Source organism: Corvus moneduloides, chromosome 13, assembly GCF_009650955.1.
Source record: "Corvus moneduloides isolate bCorMon1 chromosome 13, bCorMon1.pri, whole genome shotgun sequence".
In the NCBI taxonomy this organism is placed as follows: domain Eukaryota; kingdom Metazoa; phylum Chordata; class Aves; order Passeriformes; family Corvidae; genus Corvus; species Corvus moneduloides.
The window spans coordinates 13,285,954-13,313,948 of NC_045488.1; the positions used below are offsets into that span (position 1 = coordinate 13,285,954).

At 37.2% G+C, this 27,995-nt stretch overlaps 1 protein-coding gene across 9 annotated transcripts in view; it reads right to left on the bottom strand.

The window, feature by feature from the left end:
- Window positions 1–786: 786 nt before the first annotated feature.
- The window catches only part of NEDD4 (NEDD4 E3 ubiquitin protein ligase), a 51,311-nt gene continuing 24,102 nt past the window's right edge, over window positions 787–27,995 (bottom strand). For 5 of the 9 annotated variants that reach the window (XM_032122683.1, XM_032122680.1, XM_032122677.1 and 2 more), the window contains 24 exons: window positions 20,717–20,767; window positions 19,848–19,909; window positions 19,403–19,505; window positions 18,555–18,724; window positions 17,881–17,998; window positions 17,600–17,767; window positions 15,727–15,792; window positions 15,017–15,136; window positions 14,375–14,581; window positions 13,171–13,248; window positions 12,869–12,923; window positions 12,721–12,779; window positions 11,806–11,871; window positions 10,311–10,540; window positions 9,620–9,741; window positions 9,451–9,521; window positions 7,816–7,911; window positions 6,732–6,805; window positions 6,520–6,580; window positions 5,881–5,940; window positions 5,678–5,785; window positions 4,969–5,065; window positions 2,671–2,743; window positions 787–2,593 (listed from right to left, as the gene is read on the bottom strand). In XM_032122683.1, coding sequence (XP_031978574.1) covers window positions 2,491–2,593; window positions 2,671–2,743; window positions 4,969–5,065; window positions 5,678–5,785; window positions 5,881–5,940; window positions 6,520–6,580; window positions 6,732–6,805; window positions 7,816–7,911; window positions 9,451–9,521; window positions 9,620–9,741; window positions 10,311–10,540; window positions 11,806–11,871; window positions 12,721–12,779; window positions 12,869–12,923; window positions 13,171–13,248; window positions 14,375–14,581; window positions 15,017–15,136; window positions 15,727–15,792; window positions 17,600–17,767; window positions 17,881–17,998; window positions 18,555–18,724; window positions 19,403–19,505; window positions 19,848–19,894 — 2,352 coding nt within the window. In that variant the 5' untranslated portion in view covers window positions 19,895–19,909; window positions 20,717–20,767 and the 3' untranslated portion in view covers window positions 787–2,490. Of the gene's footprint in view, window positions 2,594–2,670; window positions 2,744–4,968; window positions 5,066–5,677; window positions 5,786–5,880; window positions 5,941–6,519; window positions 6,581–6,731; window positions 6,806–7,815; window positions 7,912–9,450; window positions 9,522–9,619; window positions 9,742–10,310; window positions 10,541–11,805; window positions 11,872–12,720; window positions 12,780–12,868; window positions 12,924–13,170; window positions 13,249–14,374; window positions 14,582–15,016; window positions 15,137–15,726; window positions 15,793–17,599; window positions 17,768–17,880; window positions 17,999–18,554; window positions 18,725–19,402; window positions 19,506–19,847; window positions 19,910–20,716; window positions 20,768–27,995 lie in introns of those variants that run through there. The other 4 variants (XM_032122678.1, XM_032122681.1, XM_032122676.1 and 1 more) reach the window with 2 other exon arrangements.

Here is a 27,995-nt window from a genome sequence, read left to right on the forward strand (position 1 = left end):
AAGGCATGTAGTGACGGAACAAGGGGGAATGGGTTCAAGTTGAAAGAGAGTAGGTTGAGACTAGATATTAGGAAAAGCTTTACTGTGAGGATGGTGAGGCACTGGAACACGTTGCCCAAAGCAGCTGTGACTGCCCTATCCCTGGAGGTGTTCAAGGCCAGGTTGGATGGGGCTTTCGGCAACCTGGTCTAGTGGAAGATGTCCCTACCAATGGGAGGGGGGTTGGAACTGGATGATCTTCAAGGTCCCCTTCCCGCCCAGGCCATTCTATGGTACTCAGCATCACCAACCTCTCCTTTACTTAAGCACAAGCTGCTATCACCCACCACTCCCCCACAAACCTAGTTTAAAGCCCAGAGAAAGGATGTGTTGCTGGGCACTCCCTGCTGCAGGTGCAGGGTTTCAGGGCCCCTCTTCCACTCCCCATCCAGCTGTGCTGGCTGTGCATCTGCTGGGAAGGTTCCTAGAGCAAGGAGGAGCCTGGCCCTGCCTCACCTGGTCAGCAGTGCTGCTGAGGGGCCTCCCCTCAGCGTCTCTAGGCCGGCCATGCACTGAAGGCTGACAGAGACCTAGAGCTTCTATAAAAACACAGTGTGCATTTTTCCGAGGCTGCACGTCTCAGGAGCAGAACACCAGGAAACAGCACTGCTGCATCTTCACAGCTCTGCAAAAGTAGCAGCACGTTGTGGTGGAATTACTGCCGTGGCCTACCTAGGAGTATAAAAACTACTAAATTCTTGCTATTTCAAGATTACTCATTTGCACTTCAAAGAACTGAATCACAACTTATTAGAATAAACTTTTATTTACTGCTCTCAGGATCCTTATTTTATACTTTGAAGTATGCAACAAAACCTGCTACATTCAAATCTATACAGATTTACTGATATATCATTCACGTTGTACAAAACTGCTTATAGATTTGGGAAATTTGTATAAGTTACCTTTATTTACATGTAATACTCTCAGTCCTAATGACCTAGTCAAAGGATAAAACAAAGTGGGATTTTAAATATCCCTTAAGACCCATTAACATTTGTTACATAATTTACATATCTTCAGAGAGAGATGTGCTACACTTCCTTCTTGCATATTTATAAAGACTGTGACTAAACAGAAATTTGCTGGCCAAAGCTGGGTACTGTCATTTCCTCTGATCATATTGGTAATAAAATGTTAAAATTTGAGCAAGCCAGGTATACAAACCAATTTTTTTCTTTCAGAACCAACTTTGCTAATCATTTTAACCAGCACTTGCTCAAAAACAGTCTTAACATTAATACAAAAAATACCCACATTTACAAAAGAAATCAAACTAATATTTATATATGACAAGTTTATCTATGATAAATTGCATGTTGTTGGTTATGACTTTGGTTATATTGTATTAACAAATTTGGTTTCTAGACTAACACTGGAGAAAAAAAAATATAAAAATGCAGCTGTAGAAACTAGCAACCTGTAAACACATCACAGAACCAAATTCTGCACCTGATCACATGTGCAAAACCTCCATGCAGTTTAGAGGAGCTTGCACATAACAGACTACTGAATTTGGCCCAGAAAACCCTGTAAACATGTTCTTTATTGTTCTGTAGTGCAATACTGCAAGAATGGATAATAAAGGCCTCTAACTATCAGTAACTAAATACTGAGTGATATCCATACAAATTTCACTTTAAGATTGATTTGTTGCAAAAGGCTGAATTGAAAATATTATCGTTCAGCTACAAATTTATCAAAAAAAGTGATGAACACTCAATAAACCAACATCGGTATACAAATTCAGACAAAAAATGGATATAATTTCTCATTAAAACTCAGAATTATGCTTCTTATCTGTTTTGTATAAAAATCTTGGGTTTGTTACACTGTTTTAGCAAAAGCAAGTCAGAAGAAACAGAAGTCTAACAACCATGTCAGCAAGTCAGTGTTCTGCAAACAAATGTTTTCCAATGTTTCATCTAATGTGCTGAGTTATAAGGTGCTTTGGGCAGATCTGTTGCAAAGAGCCTGAAGCAGCACAGATTATGATATTGTAATACATGAAGTTTGTTAGGTTTGTTGCTTTTTTTTTGTTTGGCTGGGGATTTTTCTAAAACAGTTTGTTGTTGTTCTTAAAGCAGCAAATCAAATTTAAATCCTCTGCAAAGATTTCTTCACAGCTTTACTTCAGTAGTTTACTGCAGGACAGTCTCAAATATTGTACAGGAGGCAACTGATAAAATATTTTAGGTTTTGACTTACTTGGCACTGGCTGATCTAATGTGTATATTGCATGTATTAGCAAAGTACACAAAACTAGGGAAATGACAAAATACATTTTCAAAAGTTAGTGATTTTTAATACTTAGTTATTTTACATGTGATACTATGAAGATTCAATTGCCATGTGACTAAATACAATGGTAGTCCCTGGAAAATTCAGATTTGTTTGTAAACCTTTAAAATGAAATTGCAGCACTGGACCAATATAATTTATGTCTGTGTCTTAATCAACCCCATCAAAACCCTGAGTGTTTTCAATCGCTAGAAGAAGTTTATCCCATAAATCTTCAAACGAGTCATATGGAGGCAAATCCAAGCGATTAAAGCTGAAAAACAGATGAAAACTCTTAAGCATTTTATCACTCTTACTAGAGGTCATAATTTATCTGAATTAAATACTCACCAGGTATGAGCTCTTGGCAGTTTTTCAGGGGTACCCCACTGCTCAACTGTGAACAACTGTGGTCCATTTGAACCTGCAGAAAAGAACACACCCATTTTCAACCTATTATAAGATCCTTTTAGAATCAGAAATTAAAATTACGACATATTTGGGGGTTTTGCAATCCAGTTCTGACATTAGAAGGAGCTATCTATATGAATAAAATACAGACTATTGTCAGTAATGGCCAATAATCCCAATTCACTTGTATTTTAATTATTTCTTGCTATACCTCAATTTCAAGAGACTTTTACACCTTAAACTCAGAAGCCTAAGACCTAAATGCATATGTGTAGCAACTGGCATTGAAAATTTTCTGGACAAGACCATTTTATACTGTTATAAATTTTGCATGTAAAAACGGATACATGTTTATCACCACATGCCAAGTTATATAACCAGGTAGAAAGTCTTCAATGTCCAGCTTTACCTACACAACGACAAAGTAGAGTAACTGAGAACTTCTGGAAACACGGCAATCATATGTGTACTCCAGCATGTTCTTATGCACCCGAGAGAACACTTTTTGGCTAGCAAGGGCAGCCCCAGCTCCCTCTGTCCTTCAACAACTGCCTTACAGCATGTCATATCTCAAAGTTTCTTGGACTTCTCAATTCTCAGCAAGTAGATGCAAAGGGCATTTTGTAACCGTTTCCTTAAACTGGGAGAAGACTGTACAGTTAAAAAAAAGAAAGACAAAAAGTCACTATTTTTCAGAGACTGTTCAGTGTCCTAGTTCTCCAGCGCGGGTGGGTTTGCTCCCGGCCTCGGAGCACTCGCGTTTGAGGAGCAGAAATGCCTGTCTGTGCCACGAGAGGGAGATCTCCGCTAGGAAGCGGCTCCAGGGCCGCAGACCGGGCGTGGGAAGGAAACAGCCCGGCAGCAGCAAAGCGCCACGGACCAGCACAAAACACTGAAAAACCACCCACAGCTCTTTCAAGACAAGGTACAGGAAATATAATTGTTACTGGGGTTCTGTAAGGATGCCATGCTGGCCATAGTAAAGCAGAAATAACTGTAAGAGAAAAAAACTTGCACTGTGCAAGACAACTGCTAGTTGAATTTTTCATTAACGAGTGAGTGAATACAACTACAGAAGACTGCCCAAGTATTCTAATCCCTGGGCAGAAGGAAGCCAAGAACTTCAGCAGTTTCTTCCCTGTATCACTTCTTAGTTCTGTCTCTAGTAGTGTTCTTAGACAAATAAGCAGAACTCCTGAGGCAGCAGAACTCTGACTGGGTTCCCCTGTGATGAGCATGTGCTGCAACAAAAACAATGCCAAGGTTCAGGTGCAGCAGCAGACACACGGCTCAAGCCTGCTGAAGACACTGTCCTTCCCACTGGAACTCACAACTCATTTACTGATGGAACAGAAAAAAAAAACCCAAGTATTTAAGATAAAAATGAAGACATGGGTAAATGAGAACACATGATGGGTGGTTTTGTTCACAATCCTTTTGTTTTATAAACAAATTAATGTCTTGTTTATAAGAAAGGAAATGTTTAATCAAAGAGGCAAGTTAGGCTATTCAGTCATTTGCACAGCATCGCAAGCACTTTTAGCCTTAATAAAGTAATCCAGCAGAAAACTTAATAGCTGATGGCAGCTGAGAACAGACTTCCCCTAAGCCAAGCAACCCCACCCTTTGTGGGCTGCTCCATCTGCTTGCCCACAGTCTGCCCACAGTGGCTTTTCTGGCTTTGCTATTGAAATACGCTCCCTGCTGTCATCTGCTTGTTTCAGCCTCAGCATTGTAGGTTCACTACTTTTCTTCTGGCTTTATGTTTAACTCGTGTCATTTCAGTGGTCCCCTTTGGAGTATATCCTTACAAACAACTGCATCTGTACAACTGTGGCTTGTGAGCAGATAAAAGCAATCGGGGAACTGAAGTTAACTGCTGATGCCAGCATGTCTTTGTAATCAGATCTTGGATAACTGAGAATTTTCTTCAAGCTCAATCATGTGTTAAACAGGGATTTTTGCAGCTCTTGAGAACTTTAAAAATCCACATTCATTTGAGAAGTCCTATCCATTTGAAAACTTCCAAAACCAGAATTAAAACAAAGCATTTACAGACCATGGGAAACGTGATATAAGTGACTCTTCTCTAACTTTGTTTCTTATAACTGCCAGTACATATTAAATTTTAAAACAAAATTTGAAAAATAATTTGCCAATGTCTGAAGTCAAACATCAGGACAATGTTGGTATCGGGTTCTTTGTTACTTAATTGTGAAGATAATCTTAAGTACTCACCATACAGCTCAGCAAACCCATTCATGGGAACACGTGATGTGCCAGTAACAAACTGAAGTAATCTTATTCTCTTTTCAGAGTCCATCATTAAGACCGCCTATGGTATGATAATGATTACAATTAAAGATTTATTTTAAAATTAAGGTTTTAAGCTAGTAGACAACATAGCCACATAGTAAGCAACACAGTATCTACCTCTAAATCATTATCTTTGATATACATATGCATTTTTTTAGTGACACACAGTCTACTTCTCTGCCTATTGCTTAAAGCTATGAAGTCAACAATTTTTAATGGCACTGTAACAGGAGTATGGTTACAGCCTAGCAGGCTGTTAAAGTGCCTCCCTTGAAGACCTGGCCCCCCACTTTCTTTGAAGTTTCTTGATGTTATGAACTAGAAGCCAAATTCCTGTAATTTATTAAACAGAAGAGTTTAACACCTCTTTAGTGCAACCATGCCAGGAAAACCTACACAAATATTTTTAACCCCAGTCAGACATGGACGTTTTTGAAAAAGCAAGCCTCAGTATTGAATATACATTCTTACCATGCAACTCACCTTTAGCTTTCTTACTTTCTCAGGAATTTTAATGGTCAAATAATATTTACCTAACCTTTTAATGAATCAAACTATAAACTTGTATAGCAGAAAGGCAGCAGCTTTTGAAAAACGTTTTCAATAAGAAAATATTAGAACTTCATGATACCTTCCAGAACCATTGTATTACTTGGTGGTTTATGTTGTAGCCGTTTTTGTATTTTGTGTGTAGTTTCCAATCAGCCACGTCCACATCTCCCAATCCACACATTAATAACTACACAGATAAACAAACAAACAAACAACACCAAAGTTTAAGTCAGTAAACTTAAGTTTCAACACAATTTGTTTTCTTTTCCATGATACACTTACCTCTAGCTCATTTTCATCAAAAATTTTAATCAGATCCTGTGGTATTAGTTCAAAAAAGCCCTATAAAAGATGAGGAAAGTTTGTAAAAATCAAGTCAACATTATTTAAGCATTTTTAGTCATGGAGAAGAATATTTAGAGGCTTTGGTAAAGAGAGCCAAAGCCATATATCAAATACAGATGTTTGGACACCAGTAGTCCCCAGTTTCCTTATACTACTTTTAACTGACTACTCACGTCTTTGTTGTGCAACACTGAGTGATGAATATGGAAGTCTGAATATCATATACGTAATACAATTTATACAAGTAAGGGTAAATGACCTAGCTTAAATCAAACTAATATAATTTAATTAAGTTTAATTTCTCCAGAGGTCATTAAATAGTTTGCTCCACAGCTAAAGCTGCCAGTCAGAATTGAGAAATAAGCAAGTTTTTCAATATGAATTGAACACCTCAGTAAAAATATACCAAAATATTTTTAACTGTGAAATAATTCAAAGATGACACTACAAACAGTATCAACTGCCTTTTTTTATATCTTTAACAAAATTATCTGTGCATCTTCAGGATGTCAAAAGAAAATTAGTATCAGATGCAAAAAACTCTCAGAAGAACTTATTATGTAATTAAAATTATACCTCTTTAAAGGCTGTCATTTGTTTCTGTACTCTGCTCACAAATCTCCACTGAATTACAAGACTGTAAAAAAGAAAAACCAAACAAAACCACATTTAAAATAAAAGTGATTTATATATAAAGCAACAACTACTTTTTGTAAATAAAGCTAATAGAGTGCCTGCACTAGAGGCCAGTCCAGTGAGATACATTGCACACAGCAGCCACTACTCACTGAATGTAGTCTCTCTTGTTCTTGTTGGTGACAACTATTTCTGATCCACCACTTTTCAGTTCATGTTGATGGGTCTAAATGCAATGCACAGAATAGGTCTTAAACAAGGTGAGTATGTAACAGAATTCATATGTTAATATTAGGTAATTCACGCAACTCTTGAAGACTGCAGAATCTGAGAACTACGAGAAACAGATCAAGTCCCACAGGTCACCTAACAAATAGAATGTGGTACATTTTTTTTAAAAAGATGTAATGTTGAAGGGTGCTAGACTGCAACGGGAAACCTCAATTTTTTCTGACCTGCTACAACACACCACCCAAGACTGCACACAAGTTCAGAGTCAGGCAGACTTCACTAACTGCATATGACCTAGCCTCCCTTCCAAATATCAAGGAAAAACAATTACAGAAACTATTTCAGCAATGATCCCAGTAAGTGAATCAATGTGCATCTCTCTTACAAAGTGACTTATATTACTAGAACCTCAGGAGATAAATATCTCATTTTCAGTTATCATGGATATACAGTTTCATTGCTGCTTCTTAGGATCACTGGTGTTACACAAGACCACAAAGGTTATTATCCTTACATCTAGCTGGCACCTGTAATTTTGAAGTTTTATTCAAAACCTGTGGTATTTCTAACATGACTTACCTTAAATAGCTTTGTAAGCAATAACAAACTTGTTTATTCTATAGGTTTCTAGTACATCTTAAGAGAAATCTCCCAGCGATTCCAGCAACTTTCGAAAGAGCTCATCCTTTCCAGCCAATCATATAAACCCAGCCTCCACTCCAGATCAAGTAATGGGACTATGGATGTCTTAGTCTTGGTTGCCTTCACAGCAACAGCTACATTTCAATGCAAGTAGTATTTAACAAAAAAGCACAAGCAATTTTTTAAAGCTCTGCTTATTTCCAAGTCCTTTATCACAGCCAGGCTGAAAGCACTGCATGACTGAAAAGCAGTTGAGAGAGCGAAGGGGTTTTCTTAACACCATACAAATAAAATCCCCTAATTTCACAGGTCAAACATTTTTGTTCATGTTTTGTCTATACTACTTGACACGAACCTACTAACCTGACCAAAAAGTTCTTCATCAACAATGAATCTGAGGTCCAGTTCTGTTGGATCATTTTCAAGAATCCATCTCAGAGAATTGTAATATTCACTATCCTAAGAAAGAATTACAAAACAGTAAACACAAAATAGAGTAGCCACCTTACAAACTGCAAGAGGTTCCATGACAGCCCAGTGAACACTGCTACCTAGGGTAATCCTGTACTGGATACAGAGACACTGCAGTTCTACAAAGCTCTGAAGACCTTTGAAACCCAAAAGCTCAGCAATCTATGTAAATGTCTCACATACCAAAATGGTGGTAAGATATAAGTAACATCTTTTGGACTCTTCTCTTGTCTCTCATCCTGTATTTATTTTCCTTTTATTGTCAGACATTACTACAAAGAACCTTAGGAAACGAAAATTAAGATAAAGCCAACCACATCCTGGGCTCCATCCAAAGCAGTGTGACCGGAAGGTTGAGGGAAGTGATTTTGTCTCCCTAGTCAGCTGTGCCCGGCTCTGGGGCACCCAGCATAAGAACACGGAGCTGCTACAGCATCTCCAGAGGAGGCCACCAAGGTGCTACAAGGGCTGGAGCACCTCTGCTCTGGAGACAGGCTGGGAGAGCTGAGCGTGTTCAGCCTGGAGAAGGCTCCAGGGAGACCTTACAGCACCTTCCAGTACCAATACAGGGCCTACAGAACAGATGGTGAGGGACCTTTTATCAGGAAGTGTAGTGACAGGATGAGGGATAATGATTTTAAACTGAAGGAGGGTAGATTTAGCTTGGATATTAAGAAATTCTTCACTATGAGTATGGTGAGACACTGGCACAAGTTGCCCAGAGAAGCTGAGGCTGCCCCATCCCTGGACGTGTTCAAGGCCAGGTTGGACAGGGCTTGGAGCAACCTGGGATAGTGAAAGGTGTCCCTGCCTTGTGACCCAAACCATTCCATCATTCTAGAGTACTGAACAAAAACCAAACCAAACCAAAAAAAAAAAAATCAGGACACATCTAAAAATCTATTACTCAGAAACAGATAGGACTTATATTCTGTAATCTTGATGAGCAGCAAAGCCAGTAACAGATTAAAAAGACAGAATAAAAATCACTTTGTTCATGAGTATTCTAGATAAGAGTCATTATCAGGGAACCAACCAAACAAGAAAAGTCTAAGGGACATGTTTTCCTCTAAAAAATGTTACATTGTATCACTCAAATATTTTCACTCCTGAAATTATTAATTTTAATAATCAAAGACAAACTAATTTAAAAAGCAGGTTAAGATAGGATCCTAAAGGTATTTATATTCAATTTTAACCTCAGTGTCTAAAACATTTAAAGAAAAATCACAGAAAGTTTAGATTCAAGTTTCCAATACAGCTTAACTGACTTAAATCTGAGTCTAGGTCTTCGATTTTCATTGGAAGTTTTAATTCCTACGCAACTTACAGATGTGGCATAAAATATCTTTGAATCATGCCTTTTCAACCTTCAAAATGCCATTGAAGAGATATACACAATATATAATATTAATAATATTATATAATGTATCATTATATATATGAAATAGTTAATATTATAGTTCTTATACATAAAAATTATAATTTAACATGAAATTTATCAACATGATAAAGCAAATTACATACCACAGACTCCATATCATGTAGTGTTATTGGTTTTTGGAGCATCATCTTGTAAAAAGGACGAATAAAAAAGGCTTTAAAGAAGAAGAAACAAATTGAACAGATTGAACTTAGGATTCAAAACAGGCACAATATTAATCTGAACATCACATTACATAAGAAAAATACTAACCATCCAAAAGTTTGCCATGGTAAACAGCCATTCCAGCCACACGACCTATAAACTTGAAATAAGAGAGATGATCCTCATTGCAAAGTCCAGAGTTTGGATTGATCTGCAGAGTATAGTTATCTCTGAAGTTGAAGGAAGGGAGCAGGGAAGAGAAAGAAAAACAAAATGTTGTACTATTGGGAACAGTCTCAGATTTGAAGATCTGAAAGACATCACTAGTTAAATCAGTTACTGCTTTTCATGATGATAGCTATCTTCTATTGAATATGCTACAATATTCAATAGAAGACTACTAGTATACCAGAAACAACTACCATGAACTACTTTAGTAAATTAGAGATATACCAAAGAAAAGGGATTAACTCCCATTAATTTTGAAGTAGTCAGAATAACATTGTCTGCATTACTGGTTAAATACTGCCTCTTCTGTACGCAAGAGATGGTTACAAGCAGGTTTGTCCATGCAAAAATGACACGGCTTACGTTAGACTGCTGTAAAAAAACCCCACAAGTACTGTCTCCACATTACTCTTCTGTCAAACAACTAGGTGCAGATTATTGCAGTTATTATCAACTAAACCCTCCCATAGACTGCAGGGGGGGCAGGAATCCCATTTTTAGAGAAGGTATGAGAAATACAACTGATCTGCTTTTCCTAAGTTTTCACATCTTCCAGACTAGTATTACTTACGTAGCTGAATATTCAAACAATCCATAATAAGGATTAAACATTTCTTTGGAGAGAAGGAAGAACCATTCCCTGGCCACTCCTCCATAGTCTAAACCTTTTTCACCATCAAATTCAATCCAAAGTCTTGCTTTAAGGAAATCTGCTCTCTTTACAGCTATAATTCTTCTATAAGAATCTTCAAGGATAGTTGTGCGATGAATTTTCATTTCAAACCTATTTGGAATATCACTCTAAAAGAGAGAATATGAAAACACAGAATAATAAAACAAAACCCAGCATCTTAAAGTTTTGCAGAATATGCAAATTCTGAAAATAGACAAAGAGGGCATAGAAACCCTTTCCTTACATAAAAACATAACACAATATGATTGAAAAGAGGCTCTCTATTTACCTACAATTCAACTAACAAAATATACCAAAATAGAGAGAATTTCAGATACTAACTTCTGTTTCATGCTACAAAAATACAGCTAAAGTAAGTTCTTACTAGTAACAGCATATGGGCAGTTGTTCTGCATGCAGCAAGGCATGGAGTCTCTTCTCACACCGAACATTTATCATATTACACACTTGATTAGTTGACACATAAAATTATCTAGAACCATTTTACCTGACTTATTTCACCTTCTAGTTCAATATTCTATGAGCCTAGGTGTCCCATTCTCTTACTTAAGACAAAATCTACAGTTGTATTTAATTCTTAAACTACCACAACTGTATTGTGTGGCTGAGCTCTCTATCACTTCTCATATTAAGATACTGACATTTGAATGAATGCCAATCTTGTTTGATTAGGAACACAAAAAATGAGGTGCATATAACTGTGTGCAATTTACACGTCAGCTCAAAATACATAGGCAGACTTGGCAGGTAAAAGGTGAAGCATGGATCTAAACGCAAAGGTTATTATTATATATGTAAAATACCTCCCAAGGATGTACAATTTGATTGAAGCAGTGCAGAGACTCATTGTTATCTGGCTGTCCAGATGCTATTTACAGTCTTTTATGCTACATGTTATAAATATACCTGGCACTGCCACTTCAAACTAGAGTATGGAAACAAGAGTCATAAACTTCAGATTTTAAGGCTGTAACAATTCATCGTAGTCATCCAGCCTGACCATGGTAACAGTAGAGATTTCTACATAGACTAAAATCTGTTCTGAGAACTTTCCATATTCTGAGTTTCAAAAACTATTTTATGCTTGATCAGTGATTTCCAAACTTTTCTGTTACCAGTCTTACTTTCACGTTCACAACTGTTTAATCTTTGAGCATTTCTACTTTTTCAATTAGACTGCCTGCAGTCTCATCAGTGCATAAAGTCACAAACCCTGTTAGATTGAACTGTTATTGCTAATTGTTACCAAGTTGCTGCTTCACAAATGTATTTGTGATCAGACAGTAAGTCTACCTTCCCTGTAACCTAAGCTTTCCCTTGTTTAGGGGCCTAAATTTCATAACCTCCTGCTGGATTCCTACTGATTACTAACCTGTTTCTTCAATTTCTTTCTGAAGAATTCATACTTCCGCTTATAGTCCCTGGAGTAAGGCACAGCCTTTGGGGAGGAAAAAAGGAAAAAAGCTTGGTGTGTCTTGTGAAACACAGATAACCCATTTAAATTATGAGATAACAGGAATAAATGTTTTACTGAGTGCCAGGGCAGACTTCCAGTTTATAAACCCCTGGAACAAAAAGCACTTCTCTGTTCAGATCGGATCCACAGAATTCATCCTGTACTTCACCACTAGCTGATGTAACTGCCTGAGATCCCCGAGTGGCCCAGATCAAAGTGACCAAAATGCCTTTGGTGACGTCCATAATGCGTAGCCTTTCCCTGCTTTATCATGCGAGACCGGGCTACAAACACCTCTATTTTCCATGGACAGGGAAGGTTGTTTACATATGCAGGCTATTAATAAACACAAATATCAGCTGAACACTAAAACCCATCTATAATTATAATGCAAACCATCTTTGCAATTAGTTCTGGTAATTTTGCACTTCAGATTAAGTACCAAGGCAGGATAATTATTTTTCAGTTGAAAATTAATTTAATTCCTTTTTAACCCTTTTTCTTTTTTTTTTTTTTCTTTTTCCTCAAGTTTACTTCATGAATTGAGCTAGTGTGGACAAAAAAGAAATAGACTCTCTTACCCACTTCAAAGCCCTCTCCCCAGTCTATAAGGAAACTTTCTTACTACCATGGGAACTGGTTTTTCTTTCTGGCATTTAAAGACCATTTCCCCAGAAACGGTCTTTAAAAAGAAATAAAACTGCTTTGTTTAAATACCTGGGAAGTTTCACTTTCTAGACCAACTAACTGATAAATAACAAGATTTTATTTGGATTCTATTAACATATAACATTTCTGAAAAATACAAAAAACTACATCAGGAGAGCTTACTGGACCAGTTATTGCCACATTCTGCAGTCGAGGATCCTCCCACTGTGTTCTCTTTGTATCTGCAAGACATTTCTTAATTAGTTCCATTCATGTAAATAATGTTCACAAATAAAATGATGAGTAGGGGAAAATACTACATTGTACATACTGTGGTTTATGAAGAATATTCTTCCATCTGTATGAGTTCTCTCTTCCCACCCTGGCTGTAAAAAGGCAACATTTAAATTAAATTTTTATTATAAATTTCTGATCATACAGTGTGAACAGAACTCAACATGATCTGCAGTTATGGGCATTCCCCCCCATCTACTGTCAGCACTGAAATTCAAAACAGAGTATTTTTTGTAGGAAAAAAGCAGGCTGCATTTTCTCATGTGCAAATTTCAATAATGCCAATTTAAATAGTTAAATTGTTTCACCTGCAAAACAAGTACAGAATGGTTTACTTACTGGTAATGGGCCCAGGTCTACTGGGTCTAGGGAAGTCTTTCTCTTTGGATGAGCAGAAACTTTCAGTCTTGGATCTTCCTTTGAAAAGGAAACAAGCAGCATGTTAAAATGCTTTTGCTGTTTTGTTTTGCTTTTAATTTTTTTTTTGTTATTAATGATTTTGTAAAGAATATGCCTAGTACCAACTTAGTAATGGTTGCATATTCTGCAGCCAGAGGAATCCTTGTGGATTCTCAGTCCTCCAGTAATTTACAATCATCATCTTGTGACATCTCACTTTATTTTATTTACATATATATAAATATAAATCCCTCATTCAACTCACTTTGTGTGTATTTGAGTCAAATTACTCTTTCCACACAGTTTCTGACACACCTTATGCTTTTTGGGTTTGGTGGGGTTTTTTGTTGCTTGGTTGATAGGTTGGGGTTTTTTGTGGGAGATAGGATGAAGGTGTTTGTGTTAAATGAGTTCTTTTCATATACCTGGAAAAAAGAATACCCCTTTTGAATCAACTTAATGCATTTCTCCTTCCCTTTCATCTGACAGTAACACTGACTTACTCTTGAGATGCTTAAACCCATCTAATAGTACTGCCAAGTGGTGTGCAGTGCCCCTCTGTGGAACTGCAGCTGTACAGCTCCCTCATCCATATGGTACTTGCACCTGGTCTGCTTTTCTAAGCATTTACAGAAATTTGTGTTGTGCCCTGTGATAACTTCAAGGCAATGGACTTCCTGTTGAAGGTATGTTTACAAAACTCATTTCTATTAACAGCTCCTATAAGCTATCACAGTGCCGCAATGTCATTTAGGAGGTGCTTCACATCTGCAAAGCAGATTCCCGTTTTCCTTCTTCCAAGCTAAACTTTCAAGTACCAATACAATAAGTATAATTGATGATCTTCTACTCATGACAGGTATTATGACAGGCATTTTTACTACATATCACTCAGACTCACAGAGAATATTTTGGGTTGGAAGGGACCCACAAGGATCATGGAGTCCAACTCTTAAGTGCATGGCCTGTATAGGGATTGAACGCCCCACCTTGGCTTTATTAGCACCATGCTCTGACCGTGCTCCTGAACAGACAGACACAGCTATCTTGGCACTAAAGAAACATAAAGAAGCTTGCTGAAAGCAGCAAAGTTTTGACTCAAGAGGAACTAGAATTTCAGTTCATGAGAGCAGTTTTCCATTACCCATGTTGTGGTTTTGGTATTGTGGTCAATAAAGAATGGTCTCCCATTGGGTGCATGTCGGACTTCCCAGCCCTTAGGGAGAAATCCTTGCTCCATTTCAGGCTGCTGATGAGAAGACTGTTGTGATGAATCACTTGATGTTGCTTGTGGCTGTCTTCCCATAGAAATACTTTGTGCAGCTGACACCTGACTTGTTTCCACAGCAGTCTATGGTAAACGACCAAAAAACATCCTATCAAATCAAAGCCCTGTAAAGCAATGTGTTTTTTCTATTAACCTATATTTTTGACTCACGAAAGCAGTTTCATAAAGCAAGTGCCTGACAGTACACAGATTTCATAATATCAAAACAACATTGACTAACAATCACTGATTATGCTAAAGGTTTACAGAAGCCTTCCAGCCTTCCCAGTCAGTTACTACTCTCCAGAAGGTTTTCTTGGTACATTCACAGTAGAGTGACTTGCCATAAATGTTACTGTTCCTAACTCTCTGTGCAGTCTCTCAGTTATTTTATGCGGTACTTTACCAGTTTACGCCTTTTGTGTGTTCTGTTTCAAAGCCATCTCTCCACTTCTATTACACGAGATATTTAAAAGGTTCAATGAATACAAACATCAGTAAATTGAGGACAGATAGTACCTGTACAACTGGTTTTATCCAGGTAGTGGTTCTAGAATTGTGATCTATATAATATGACCTTCCTTTTTCATCTTGTCGTTCTTCCCAGCCTGGGGGTAATCCAGATGAAGTAGGCAGTAACTAAATATTAGTGATAACAGATGAAAAACAATTAAGGAAACTATGAAACTTACTGTGAAAAGGCTTTCCTCTGTCAAATTAAAACAACAAAACTATATCCCAGAAGGTTCATGACTTTTATGAACTGGATAAAATAGATAAGAAGTATGTAAGTACTTACTGAATAGTATGAAGTAACAGATTTTTGTTTGTTTATACAAAATTCAAACTCCTCATGTTAAAGGATTTACTTATATATCTAGTTTAGGCATGGCTGATGCAGCCTAGTACTTCTGGCTATGAGATCACAGTTTGCAGTGTCACCATGAAACCATAACGGAATGTGGTATAGTTTTTAATTAGAAGTAAACACTTATAAGGCAAACCATTTGAAAAACAAAACTCATATCATCAGGGTAAGAGTACTTCCTTCTACAGGCTATGCATCAAGCTAATGCTAAACAAAGCTGAAACGTGAAAGCTTTACAGCTGAACTAGACCCATAATTGCCATTTTGTCAGGACAGCTGCTGGGCAAGGAAGGCCAAATCTCATCTGAAATGTCAGCACCTAGCACAGCTAAAAGCCTGTGTATTTTGAAAAATTACTTACCACTGGATGTGCAGGCTGCTCTTCAAGTCTGTATGTTTGCAGACTACCTCTTCTGCTGGAATGGCTCTTGAAGAAGTAGAGAGGAATGACACATTAGCTATTACTGCAGCTTTAAGGATGGCAGCAAACAGTCAACAATGGTTATCATACTTCAAGCTGTTACAGTTTCCATCCTGAACAAAGTGCTGAACTTGTTCTGAAACATGATTTAATATCGTATTTTTCAAACCCCTGTTTTAACAGCTAGAAACATCAAGTTCACAGAGTCTATTATAATCTTAGGACGACAGAGGCTTTTGAAAGTTCAGAAAACTCTAGCAATAGATGTTTTGGCATGTAAAACATTAATTACAAATAGTTACAGTACAATTGAGTTTACAGTAAAGAACTTTTTGTGTGGTCAGTAAAGTCTGTGATAGACTAACTAACACAGAGCTAACACAACTTTCCAGAGAGTAGATTAAGTCAACAATGAAAAGATATGAGAGTCTGAGACATCCAGTTTGAGAAGAGCAATTCAATCCCTGGACTTTGCATAAGTATCCATCTTCCTGCCTAAAGCCACATTTAGATCTCATTTCCTACAATTAGGCAACTGTACTTCATTTTGCTCCAGAATTTCCATGACTATTTGAAGGATTTTTCCCTATCCACATACTTTTGGAGTATCTCAAAGAGAAAGCATGATTAACTTTTAAATTTTTTTTGGGGGGGGGCTGGGAGGTACAATGCAGGTGAAGGAAGGCAAGACTGCCATTCTAGTTGACTCTTGTAAATAATTTGAACATCTGCCTCTTTCAGGCCACCCAAGCAAGCTGAAATAACAGTTTTCTTGCTATCCACAGGATGCTGAATAGCAGAGCTCAAGTTTAGTCTTGTTACTCTCACTTGTCTATTTCTAGCAACACTAGTGATACATTTGTACAAACTTAGATAAACATTGTTTATCTAATTGTTTCAATTCCAAATTTACATTTGGAAGGATATTCTTAACATCACAAAAACTAATTATTATTTCAATACCAAAATCTAACAGACTAGATGGCCTGGGTCACCTCTATAGGCTTTCCTCAATGGACAGTGGATTTCTCATGTCACATCTCAGGTTACAAGGCTGTTTGTGGAGCTCGGGTTTCACAGGACAGCTGAGCTCATTTAATTGCTTGCTAGCACCAAAAAGACAAGTTTCACCCTGGCTACATACTCCTGCTGTTTTCCCTTTGCCACTGTATCATTTGTCAGACAACCTAGCATGCTGTTTCAGTTGCTCAAACTGCAAAAAAGCACAGTTGGGGAAAAGAGAGTAGTTTTGTGCTGGGTTAGCAAGCTGAACAGACTCACCCAGAGGTCAGGCAAGTTTCACAACTGGCACAAGGGCTGTGGAACTGGGTGAGCAAGCTCCATTTTTTGCTGCTATGGAAGCAGCAGGTTTACTCAACCCAATCACAAAACCTTACTCCAATATTCACAATGAAAAATGGTCTATCTTAAAACATGTTCTAGTGGGAAAAGTAACTCACATAGTACAACTCCCTTAGAAATAAGCTTTCAGGATACAGCTTTTTTCATTCGTAGTTTTCAACACTCTACGACACTAGATTAAGAGGTAGATTTACAGACTGAAAAATAGCTCACACAAATCTGTTTTAACCTCAGGCAGAAATCCATATAAGCAAAGCAGAGAGGAATAAAATGTTTGCTTAGATGGGATTCTACAGCAAAAAGACTATTCTTAAAATCTGTGCATTTGAGATGAAATTAAAAACACAATTCCTAAATAAAGTATTTATGGATCTAATTCTATCAGTAGTAAGACTTGTGTGCAAAATATTGTAGATATTTCTACATTAGAACAATGAGAAAAATAATTTACAGTGTAGGCTGTTGACTGGCCAGTAGCTGAACTTCCAGAGGTAGTAAGTCTGTTACTCAATTCTTCTGCAAGATGAGTCTGTATATCACAACTACTTTGCGAGAGAGGTATTTGAATGTTCTGACTGCTGTACATTGTTGCCTCGTCTTCAGTTATAATTTCCCAGCTCTTTAAAAGGAAAATAAAGGGAAAACATTTTTAAAAAGTAGTTAAGCTTTTTGAGCAGGCCAGATTAAAAAATCACTTGCATTTCAGAAACATTTTGAGATTTATTTTTTTACCTCGGGAGAATCCCTGTTGTCTGCGTTTTCTGTATCCTCTGATATCTGTCGCCGGTGAGCGAACACGTGCTGGGCCTCCAGCTGCACACTGCCAAGATCTGCGACCGCCACACTGTCCCTGGTGGGGCAGGGTGAGACAAGTCAGCAAACAGCAGCCATAGTTTATCTTTCAACTGTAAGCCAGGCTAACAGCAAAAACATACATCACAGTCATTTTGGCAGAAAAAAAAGAAACAGTCTGGACTATATAAATTAATGTAAACTGTTTAAAATGAATAAGCATCCATCTCAATGTGAAGTGTAAGCTGAAGAACCAGGTAGCATTCCAGGACAAAAAAACCCCAACTGAATAAAATAAGGCAAACAATTCAACAAAGTCCCTGATGGGAAGGAAAAACCAGGTTGAAAACTGAAAAATTATTTACTTTCCATTACTATAGTTGTTATCTCTCCAACTGCAACCAGTTTCTATTTGAACACATACTTCCAGAGCACAGTACAGTCAAAATGACCACCAGCCAGTGACCACTGCATGTGGGCTTCAAAGTTAAGCTAAGGAAAGCTCTCTACTAATTTTCAAGCTGTTCACTTTTTATTTCTCCTTGCTTTCAGTGTAACTAGGGTGAACTACACTAGCTAATATAAGACTTGAATTTTCAGTCTAAAAGACATACTGTGCAGTTGGTCTTTTCCACTGTGTTCTTCTGAATTCATGATTGACATAGTAGGTCCTGCCAAGGATGTCTTGTCTTTCTTCCCAGCCTGCAGGCAGTGGAGGAGATTCCTGCTGCTGCTGTTGTGGCTGGCTAGCAGCCTCTGGTTGGTCCAATATAATCCACCCAGGCTGAGAGACATAATATAATTACCTTAATATTACAGAAGTTGAAAAAACACATCTCAATTTATCAAGCTACTCCCCCTTTTAAGGTGCAGTTCCAGTACATCTTAAGCCAGTAAATTTGACTCTGGTTTTAGTGTGTTTATTTCTAAAAAATGACAGGGCATATTACGCATGCAGAAATCTTATTTTTACCTCAAGTTCCTTAAACATATTAGTATCAGAAGTTGTTAATTGCAGGAAAATAAACAGCATTCACAGAATACATTAAAAGTTTAAATATTGTCATTTCACACATATGCTGCGAATGTGTGAGGTAGATGAACACACCCTTCTGTAACGAAGTTTAATTACAGCAAAGGTGGTAATGCTGAATAGAGTTAAGTCTGGAAAAGAAATCCATTAATCTACATTGGATGTGCTTACAAAGATTACATATATATGGTAGGTAAGATCAAAAAATCCCTATGGATTGGAGGGAGTTGAAATTCTAAAACCAGAGAGATGTTAGTGTCTGTCTGGGGTCAAACAACATTGAACAGTACAAACAACAGAAACTTAAAACATTTTAAATTGTCTGCAAGATACGAGCAATCACGTTTAAGTGGTTTGTTTCTAAAACACTATTTACAGCTTAGTGATTCATAACATTCATTCTTCAGCAATAAACACGTTTTTTCCCACCTCTAATTCTTCAGCCTGTTCGGTGGTTTCTTCTTCGGATCCACTGGTTTTAGGTAAGTAAGTCATTTTTAATCTAAGGTGGCCTTTAACTCTTGATTTATGGCTGCAGAAGAGAAAATAAAATTATCTTACCATGCACTTGTAAAACAAAATAGCTGAAAAAGCACAGCTAGAGGATTATTCTTAAGGTTTCAATGCAAACTTGACTTCTTATAATTTACAATAATTAAGTTCTGTAATGGCATTGAGGCTTCAGACTTCTGAATACAGTAAGTATTTAAAGTAATACTGGCTTTTTAGTGGAACATCAATATCTTACAAATGGCTACTCTAATTTCTTTGATGGAAACAGAAAAACTTAGACAATGTTTATGTATTTGCAACTAATTACATAAGAGCATTGTTTAGATATGAAAGTTAGAATTTCCACGTGTTATTTACTAACCTTCTTGGATGAAGAACAAAATCCTTAAATGTATATGGTCTCTCCATACTTGGATTTTCTGTCTGGAATAAGAATTTTTTTTAAAGAAATATCTTTATCAAGCACTTGAAATTAAAGAAAACTATCAGACATTTACAATTAATTCCTTTAAAGGCCTTATAACACTTTAAAACTTAAATTACAGGTTCAGGTAGCGTAACAGCCCTACCAGCTTTAATCTTAGCAATAAGACCAATAATCCTGTTCAAGAAAAAAGCATTACCTTTCAGTGTCTATGTATATTACAGAATGAAACACCTGCTCTTGGAAAGGGCTTGCCAGGGTTGCTATCCTGTCTTTAAGACAGTTTCTAATACATCTGTTAGTATCTCCTAATGTTTTGAGACTTCAAAAGAAAATGAAAAAGCTTATTTATTTCAATATTCTTGGTGATATTTCTTCAAAATTAATTATGTGTTTTGCAAAAGGAATATAAGAAACAGAAAAAAATTGACCAAAGCAACACTAGCTCTATTTCCCACTTACTCTCTTTTGTATCTGTTTATGTAGATAAGGAACATTAAAAATAAATTTACAGACTCGAAAGAAAATATTTTAAAACATGACAATAAGTACAATCTCTTCTGATCTCTAAGACTGTAAATCTATGAAAAAGCTAAAAGCACTCCAGTACTGAAAAACACGGTAACCTACACTGTCTTTTAAATATCAGCACTAAAAAATCCTTAACAGATCTACAAAATAAAACAAAGAACCACAGAGCAGGAAAATGTAATCACTTTATTATCAGTATTGTTAATTTCCTTAGATAACTAACAGAGTGCATATAGAAATATTTTTTCCCTTTCATAGTCTTAAAAAATACAAACCGGTAACTGATAAAGAGGAATATCCACTTGTCCAAGAAAATCATCTCGAGTCTACAGAAAACAAAAACAAACACCAGAGAAAGTTGAAAGCTGCAAAGTGTTTTAAAAACATTGTTCCCATGCCCTGATAGCACAGCAGTGCTTTCTTAGAACCTGAAGGCATTTTAAATTATAGGCAGTAACTTGTTCTATACAAAACAAGTTCTGATTGACCCAACACTCAGAGCCTTGGACAGTTCTGCCTTCCTCAAAACAAAATTTGAGGGAGCTGGGGGTGGAGATTTAGACTGTTTACTAAATTATATAGACTAATGTTAATCAAGCAGGAGAGTTGTTCAGCATCAGGACTGAGATTGTCAGCACTCCAGTAGAAACACTGTCCTAAAGGACCCTCCTCCTAGGAGCACCCAACAATTTCCATAAACCTAGGGAGCTGTTTAAAACAGGCATGTATAAACATTTTTTTCTTTTCCAAATAATACAGCTACTGTCAAAGATAACATGAAGCAAAAGTAAGTTTAATCTGTGGTGAGTGCTTTGGAAGTTCCAGCAATTCCAGTGGTCCCAAGCTTGGCATGAAAATCTGTTAGAACGACGAAAAAATACCTTCTGTCTACACACACCACAGAACTTAGTTTTAACAACTATTATCTGAAAGATTTTGCCCTGACTTGGACATCTGGACTGTCCAACTAGGACCAGATTATGAACACAGCAGCTGTCAGACCAGGGCACGGAGTGACAATACACAGTATCACTGCACACTTTACTTTTGATCATGGATTTTTGCTTGCCAAATAAATTACAATTGCAGTAATTCTCATAGGTAATTTCAGTATTCACCAATAATCACCACCAGCAGTAATTTACTTGACTTCCTGATGGATTACTGGAGCATGTGCTAAGTTGCTTCAAATTAATTTGTGATTTGAAAACCTTTGCAAACCTCCACAGAAGCAGGAAAATGTATTATAAGGGTCATTTAACATGAAGACGTATCAGTGCCTGTGTAATACACTCAGGTCGACATGGAATTTTTTGGAAGTATGTATAAGCTTACGGCTTTTTTTAAAAAACTCTACACTGTAGCAAGACTACACTTTTTTGCACAGACTGAGTAAGGAGCTGTAAAAGTTTTCAACTGTGCGGCTCATGCAGCCTCTGAAATTCTAGGCTTCCTGATTTTTCCAGCTAACAAAAGATTTGGTGCTTATTCTTTCCTAAATCTGTTGGTGTACCACAAGCATATATTCAAACTAATCACTGCAAAACTTTAACGTTTGTCCATAAAACTTTTCACCACAAAGCTCTGCAGCTTGTTGACATCTATTTCCTTCACCTCAGGGCAAAACCATGTGTTTCAACTTTCTTCTGAAAAACTTATTTTAATTTTCAATTCAAATGTTTTACAGTATTAAAACTCCTGTCCAATTCTATCCATGTTTTGGTCCCTCTGACATTAAAGTATATGTATTTCTTGAAGCAGTTCTTTTTGCCTTAGTAATTCTGGTACCTTTTTCCTTAGCTCTGTTGTCCTAAGTTCATCCATTTAATCTTTAAGTCACACATGTATTTGGAGAATCAGTGTCTCACATGTGCCTTTAATTTTTACACCTGGAAAAAGCACAACTAGATTGTCATAGGTGAAAAAATGCTAGAAATTTTAAGATATGTCACTTCAAATTCCATTCGCAGCGTGGATGTCATGTTCAGATCTGAAGGGGACAAAAGTGAAAATATATACAAACCACTGATCTTTTTAGTCCATAAACTCATTTGAGGTAGAAAGCTACAACAGGTTGCATACCTGAGGAGTCAGAGGCTTCCCTGAACTGCTGAAGGAAAACTTTCTGTGCTATTATAGACCACAGGTTTCTGGAAAAAAATAGCTGCCATTTTTGCCTATGAGGTTTTTTTAAAATGGCACAGCACATACCTTAGACATGTTAAAAGGCTTAGTATTTGTAAAGTTCTTGGCAATCCTCAAGTGGAACATGCCTTCCAAATAAATTATTGGAATGTGGGACAAAAGTTTGCTCTATTTTAGAATCCCTCAGAACATTGTGTTTGTTACCAGCATAATTTGAGTATGGGCTCCTGTTATTCACTTTATTATTCTGCTGTTTCTCCTGCTATTTTTAGCAGAGTTAGCCTCGATAACCAACTCTTCAACAGTACTTTCTCCTCCAGATAGACAGCAAAACCCTGAGTGGAGATTTTTGTTGACCTCCAAACAACTAACACATAAATCAGATAGCAGGAATGATCTTCAGCAGTGTGCCCCACTATGACAAGCTGACTAACTGCCTGCGAAGAGGTGCCAAAGCAGCTTCGCAACAGACGTCGCACACATGAACAACTAAATGCCAGTGGAGCTGAAACTGTTTGGATCTCTGTTTCATGAGAGCAGGCAACACACACAAGTGGGTCAGTTGTTCTTGTCAACTTCTAATTTCTTAACAGCCAGAGAACTCAAACTTTCTGCTTGCCAAACCGTAAGTGCATAAACCTCAATTAATGATATACTGCACTAACAGAGAGGCCTTGTGTTTTACGGATTCACTGGTTTAGTCTATAGAAAGTTATTAAAAGCAGGTGAGGACAGACAGCTCCTGTACACAATCCATTTAAAGAACTCCAGTGCAATGCCAAAGCACTCAAAGAAAAGCACCAAAAGAAAGTAATTCTGTTCAAAACTAATTTTCATCTATTTTATGAATATATGCTTAATAAGTTCTAACAGTGAAGACTTTGGACTTTTTTCTGCAATTCCCATCAGAAACTGAAGTAGATCTTAAACAGACACACTTATCTGAGTCACACGTTTAAGAGCAGTACTGAGAACATAACCCAAAATTTATCAGGTTTGAAAATGGGTCACTGAATTTAATGCCTTTCTTAATTGCTGGATTCACTACACAGCCTTTTGAAACAGTTCTTGTATAAGACTAGGGTGTTGCAATAACAAGTATTTTCTCTACCAATTTGGTGGTATTAGTGCATGAATTAAAATCCAAGCATATTCCCAGTCTTCTTCTAACTGAACAGGCAGCTAGTTGTGCACAGGTTGGTCTTTGCACAGAAATCTACAGCTGTATGGCAAAACAAGAAAGCATACAGCTTTTATTGGAGGGAACATAAGTATCAATTCAAATTGAAAAAACAAACAGTGATCTGGACTATCGCTGCTTAAGAAAACAAGAGCTCAATAGATGCATTATAAAACCAACATTCTTCTTGCTTAAACACCCAAACATCAACATTAGTTACAAGCTTGATGAGAATGAAAAAAGCTTTCCTGAGCTACACTAGCAACTTCAAGTATTTTTCTTTTCCTGCTGTGCTGAGTGTATTATTTGGTTCTCTTAAACTCTAAATTGAAAAAAGTGAGCTTTTTTTCTTTCTTCCATAAAATACTGCCAGCATATGCTATTCATCATGGGAAAGTAACAGTTTCAAAAAAACAAGATTCAATTATCACATTAAGATTGTACCAAATTCACAGATTCCACAAGTAATGTTTTCTCTATCTTGCAATGCAATAAATACTTGGTTGCATGGAATTCATTACAGTCCCAGCCTCCTGTATTTTTAAGGGGGACCAGTAGATAGTGAGGAGATTTTTTTTTTTTAAATGACACGTAGGCATTTCTTCAGAGTTGGCATCTATGGTAAAGAGATATAAGACTCTATGAGCATTTTCAAAATAGGGAGAATACATACTGTTAGATCAAGGGTTATTACACAGCATGTGTTTCTGCAGGACCTTCAGCCCTGCTGGCTGTTTCAACAGCAAGGTGTCAGCACAACATGCCTCAGCAGTTTTACCATCTGCTTAAGAGACAGCATTTAGAAATGACACCGAGGTCATTTTCACTAATTCTCTCTCACTTCCAAAGATATTTTCAGGCAACTGCTTATCTAAAGATGAGAGCAAAAGCATTGTCTGTTTCTCCATTTATAGCTTACACATTTTATATGGTACCAAAATCTTACAGCTTCCTTAAAATTTCGTACTTAGTTTACAGTACTTCTACAACAACATTCATATATTAGTCCACTCAATGTGTGATACTTTGAGAACTTGTCCTTAAAAGTTCATTAACAATGCAATTTAGGTTAGCCTTTTTTTTTTTTTTTTTTTTTTTTACACAGGCCACAGGAAGGCAAGTTGTCTAATATAACCAAAGCATACTTCAGCACAACATGAACAGAGAATATGTCAGAAGTTATTAATGCATTGATTTTATTCATCAGGACTTTGAGTTCCTTTGGTTTGATGTACAGATGGGCCAAACAAGTTACCATATAAAAAGCCGAGATATTACATTTTATGAAAAGTCAAAAGCCAATCCAGACTTGTCTTCCTGGGTTAAATCTGCCAATACTCATCACAAAAAAAGTAGAAAACAGTACCAAATGTTTAATTAGGTATTATTTCAACAAGTCATTCCTGGCATCAAGTCAGTTATCTTCATAATAGTATAAAAACATAAAACTTCTGCATCTATTTGTGAAAGCTTTTTTGCCAAATCTTAAGACTTCAAATAAGTTTGAAACACAAACTTGTAGTAATAATTCCAGGTGCACTTTTACCTTCACCATTTAACACTACAAAGCTTAAAACACAAAAATATTAAACTCTATCAAATGTTAAAACTGCATGTGTAATTTGCTCCCAGAAATAACGACAGATAAACCAGATATTGCAGGTGTTCACCACACTGGGTAATTAACACATTCAGTGAAGGACTTGATACAGCTGGTGAGCTTTTTGCTTTTCAGAGCAAGAGCAAAGAAATAGAATTTTTAAAAAGAGACAAACTACTTTACTCCAAAAGGGAGACAGACAATTGGAGCACGTCTGCATCATGGTCTCACTCCTGTGAAGTTCACTTCATCCAGGAGAGGATGACACAGAGGCACAAAGTCAGGTTGCACCTGGAAGCTGCTCTTCAGCCCTAAATTGAATCAGTTGGTCAGGGCTGTACAGGTACCTGGCCACTTCTAAGAGAATGAGCCTAGAGCAGGGCTGAATGCACACTGCATGGCCTCACCCCACTCCAAAGTCAGTCCATCAGCTTTCAAAAGCACTCCTAAGTCTTCTGTTGATCCAAATGCAGCATCAACACTAACTCAGGCCTTCCCTGTGCCTTTGCACCAGCACACAGCTAGTGGCCACTGCCAGCCATACCACAGTTTTCCATGCTCTTACACACCCAGCATTAGTCCTCAACCACTGGTGAACAGGAGTCTCAAGCCCCACCTATCGACCTCTCCCAGCCCCACACCTGAACCTCCTGCTGCCAGGTGTAAATGTAGAAGCATGACCTGGCTAGAGCAGAACTCAATGGTTTGGTTTGTCTTAAGCTCTGCTATGCTCAAGCTATAAATCCCATCCGTGTAAAACCAGTCTGTATGAACTGACCTTGGATGCCTCAACCTCTAACGACAAAAGGTGACTGCAACACAAATAATCCAACCACAATTACTTTTCCAACAAAACAGTATTACAATTTATTTCAGACAAGCTCAATGACACTACTGAAGTTACATTATACTTCCCACCTCAGACATGGCTTTATTAGCCTATCATTTGCCAGATGTTAACCCCTTAAAGTTTCTCATTAATAAGTTATATATTTGTCCCAAAACAAACTTAATAGAAACAATGATTATTACAATAACTGGCTAATGTAAAAATTCTATTGTAAAATAAGTAATGTTATAATAAATTCTGGAATTCCTTTTCCTTCAAAAAGCCCTTGTGCTTTCACGTTACCGAACAGGCCATCTCCCTTATGCTAAGAAAGTCACTGATTGCCAGAGAAATCATCGAGGTCTGAAAGAATTCTGTTTCTTCTCACACTCCTTGTGCTGGAGTGTCTCATCTGCATTTTAATACACCCTAACGTCAATCACTCCAATTCAAATTTGTACATAATTTCAGCCAGGAACTTGCTGATGTCCTTCCTAAATTCTGTTTGCTTATGTTACAGTTGACACAGCCGAAAGCAGCGCAAGGTCTCAATAACTGCATCTATCTGTAGACTTTTCAGTTTATTGTAAACTATCACGACAGAAAAAAAAATGATGCACTCTCCTGAAACAGAGATTATTATAGATCCATAAACTAACACTGCAATGAGCAACAAACATTTTGCTGGCTGCATTCCAAAATCAGCATGTTCTGTTTGTCACAGGGAGTAAGAAAAAAAGTTCACTTGAAACAGAGACACTTAACAGAAATGCAGGGCAGTCCCCCTCAGACAAGGGTGAAAGTCAGTCATAAGCAAATTACTTGACTGAAAAGGCCACTCAGTTTTGCTTACTTGCTCAATCTGTGAAATTCATCCACTTCTGGAAGATGAGAAAACACATGTTAGAACACAGAAGAACACCCTCTGCCAAGGGTGAGGGGAAAGCATTTCTACCACTTGATCCTCTGCGGCTGCAAGGGCTGAACAGGCACCAGAGAGCCTGGGGGTCAGATTAACACTCTGCCTACCCTTGTATCCTTTCCATGTAATGGCCAAGAGCAGATGCTTAAGGAATAGTAATAGTGGCAATTAAGACTGGTACTTCCTTTGATATAAACCCCCAGTTTCTAATGAATAAGTAGTCATGGACCTCTTGATCCTGACCTTAAAATACATATTGAGAATGTAATACCCTTTGATGGACCTTTCTTCAACTTACCTAACTTCTTAAAATCCATTTCTACTTTTGATATGCAGATCTTGAGATAATCTGCTCAGTAACACATAAAAGAACATTTTTTTAAAAAAGTGGAATGGGAATACTCACCTCCCCTAAACCATAGCTTTAAAAACTCCCTCTATACTACTTTTTTTTTTTTTACCCAAAGCTGAAAACCCTCTGCTCTACTTGGTGTTTCTCCTCACATAAAACTTACCCGAATCTTGCAACCTTTCTTTTTTAGTTCTGTTATCCACACTTCCTGAAAAAGCATGACCAGAAATATGCATGCCATGTACCTATGTGGATTTGTATAATTCCATAACGGTGGTTTTAGTTTTGTTAGTTTATTCCTTCCCTAATAAATCCTAAGCTTTTATTTGCCTTTTAACTGTCAACAAGATCTGAGCTGACATTTTCAGCGAGTCTTTCCCCATGACACAAACCATTTCCTGACCAGTATAGGAGGCTATCACCAAGCATGCATCATTAGCTGCCTTTCATGTGTGCAATACTTGGCATTTTTCAACAACGACTTCCAAATTGTCTATTTGGAAAAAAAAAATTGAAATTAAAGCAA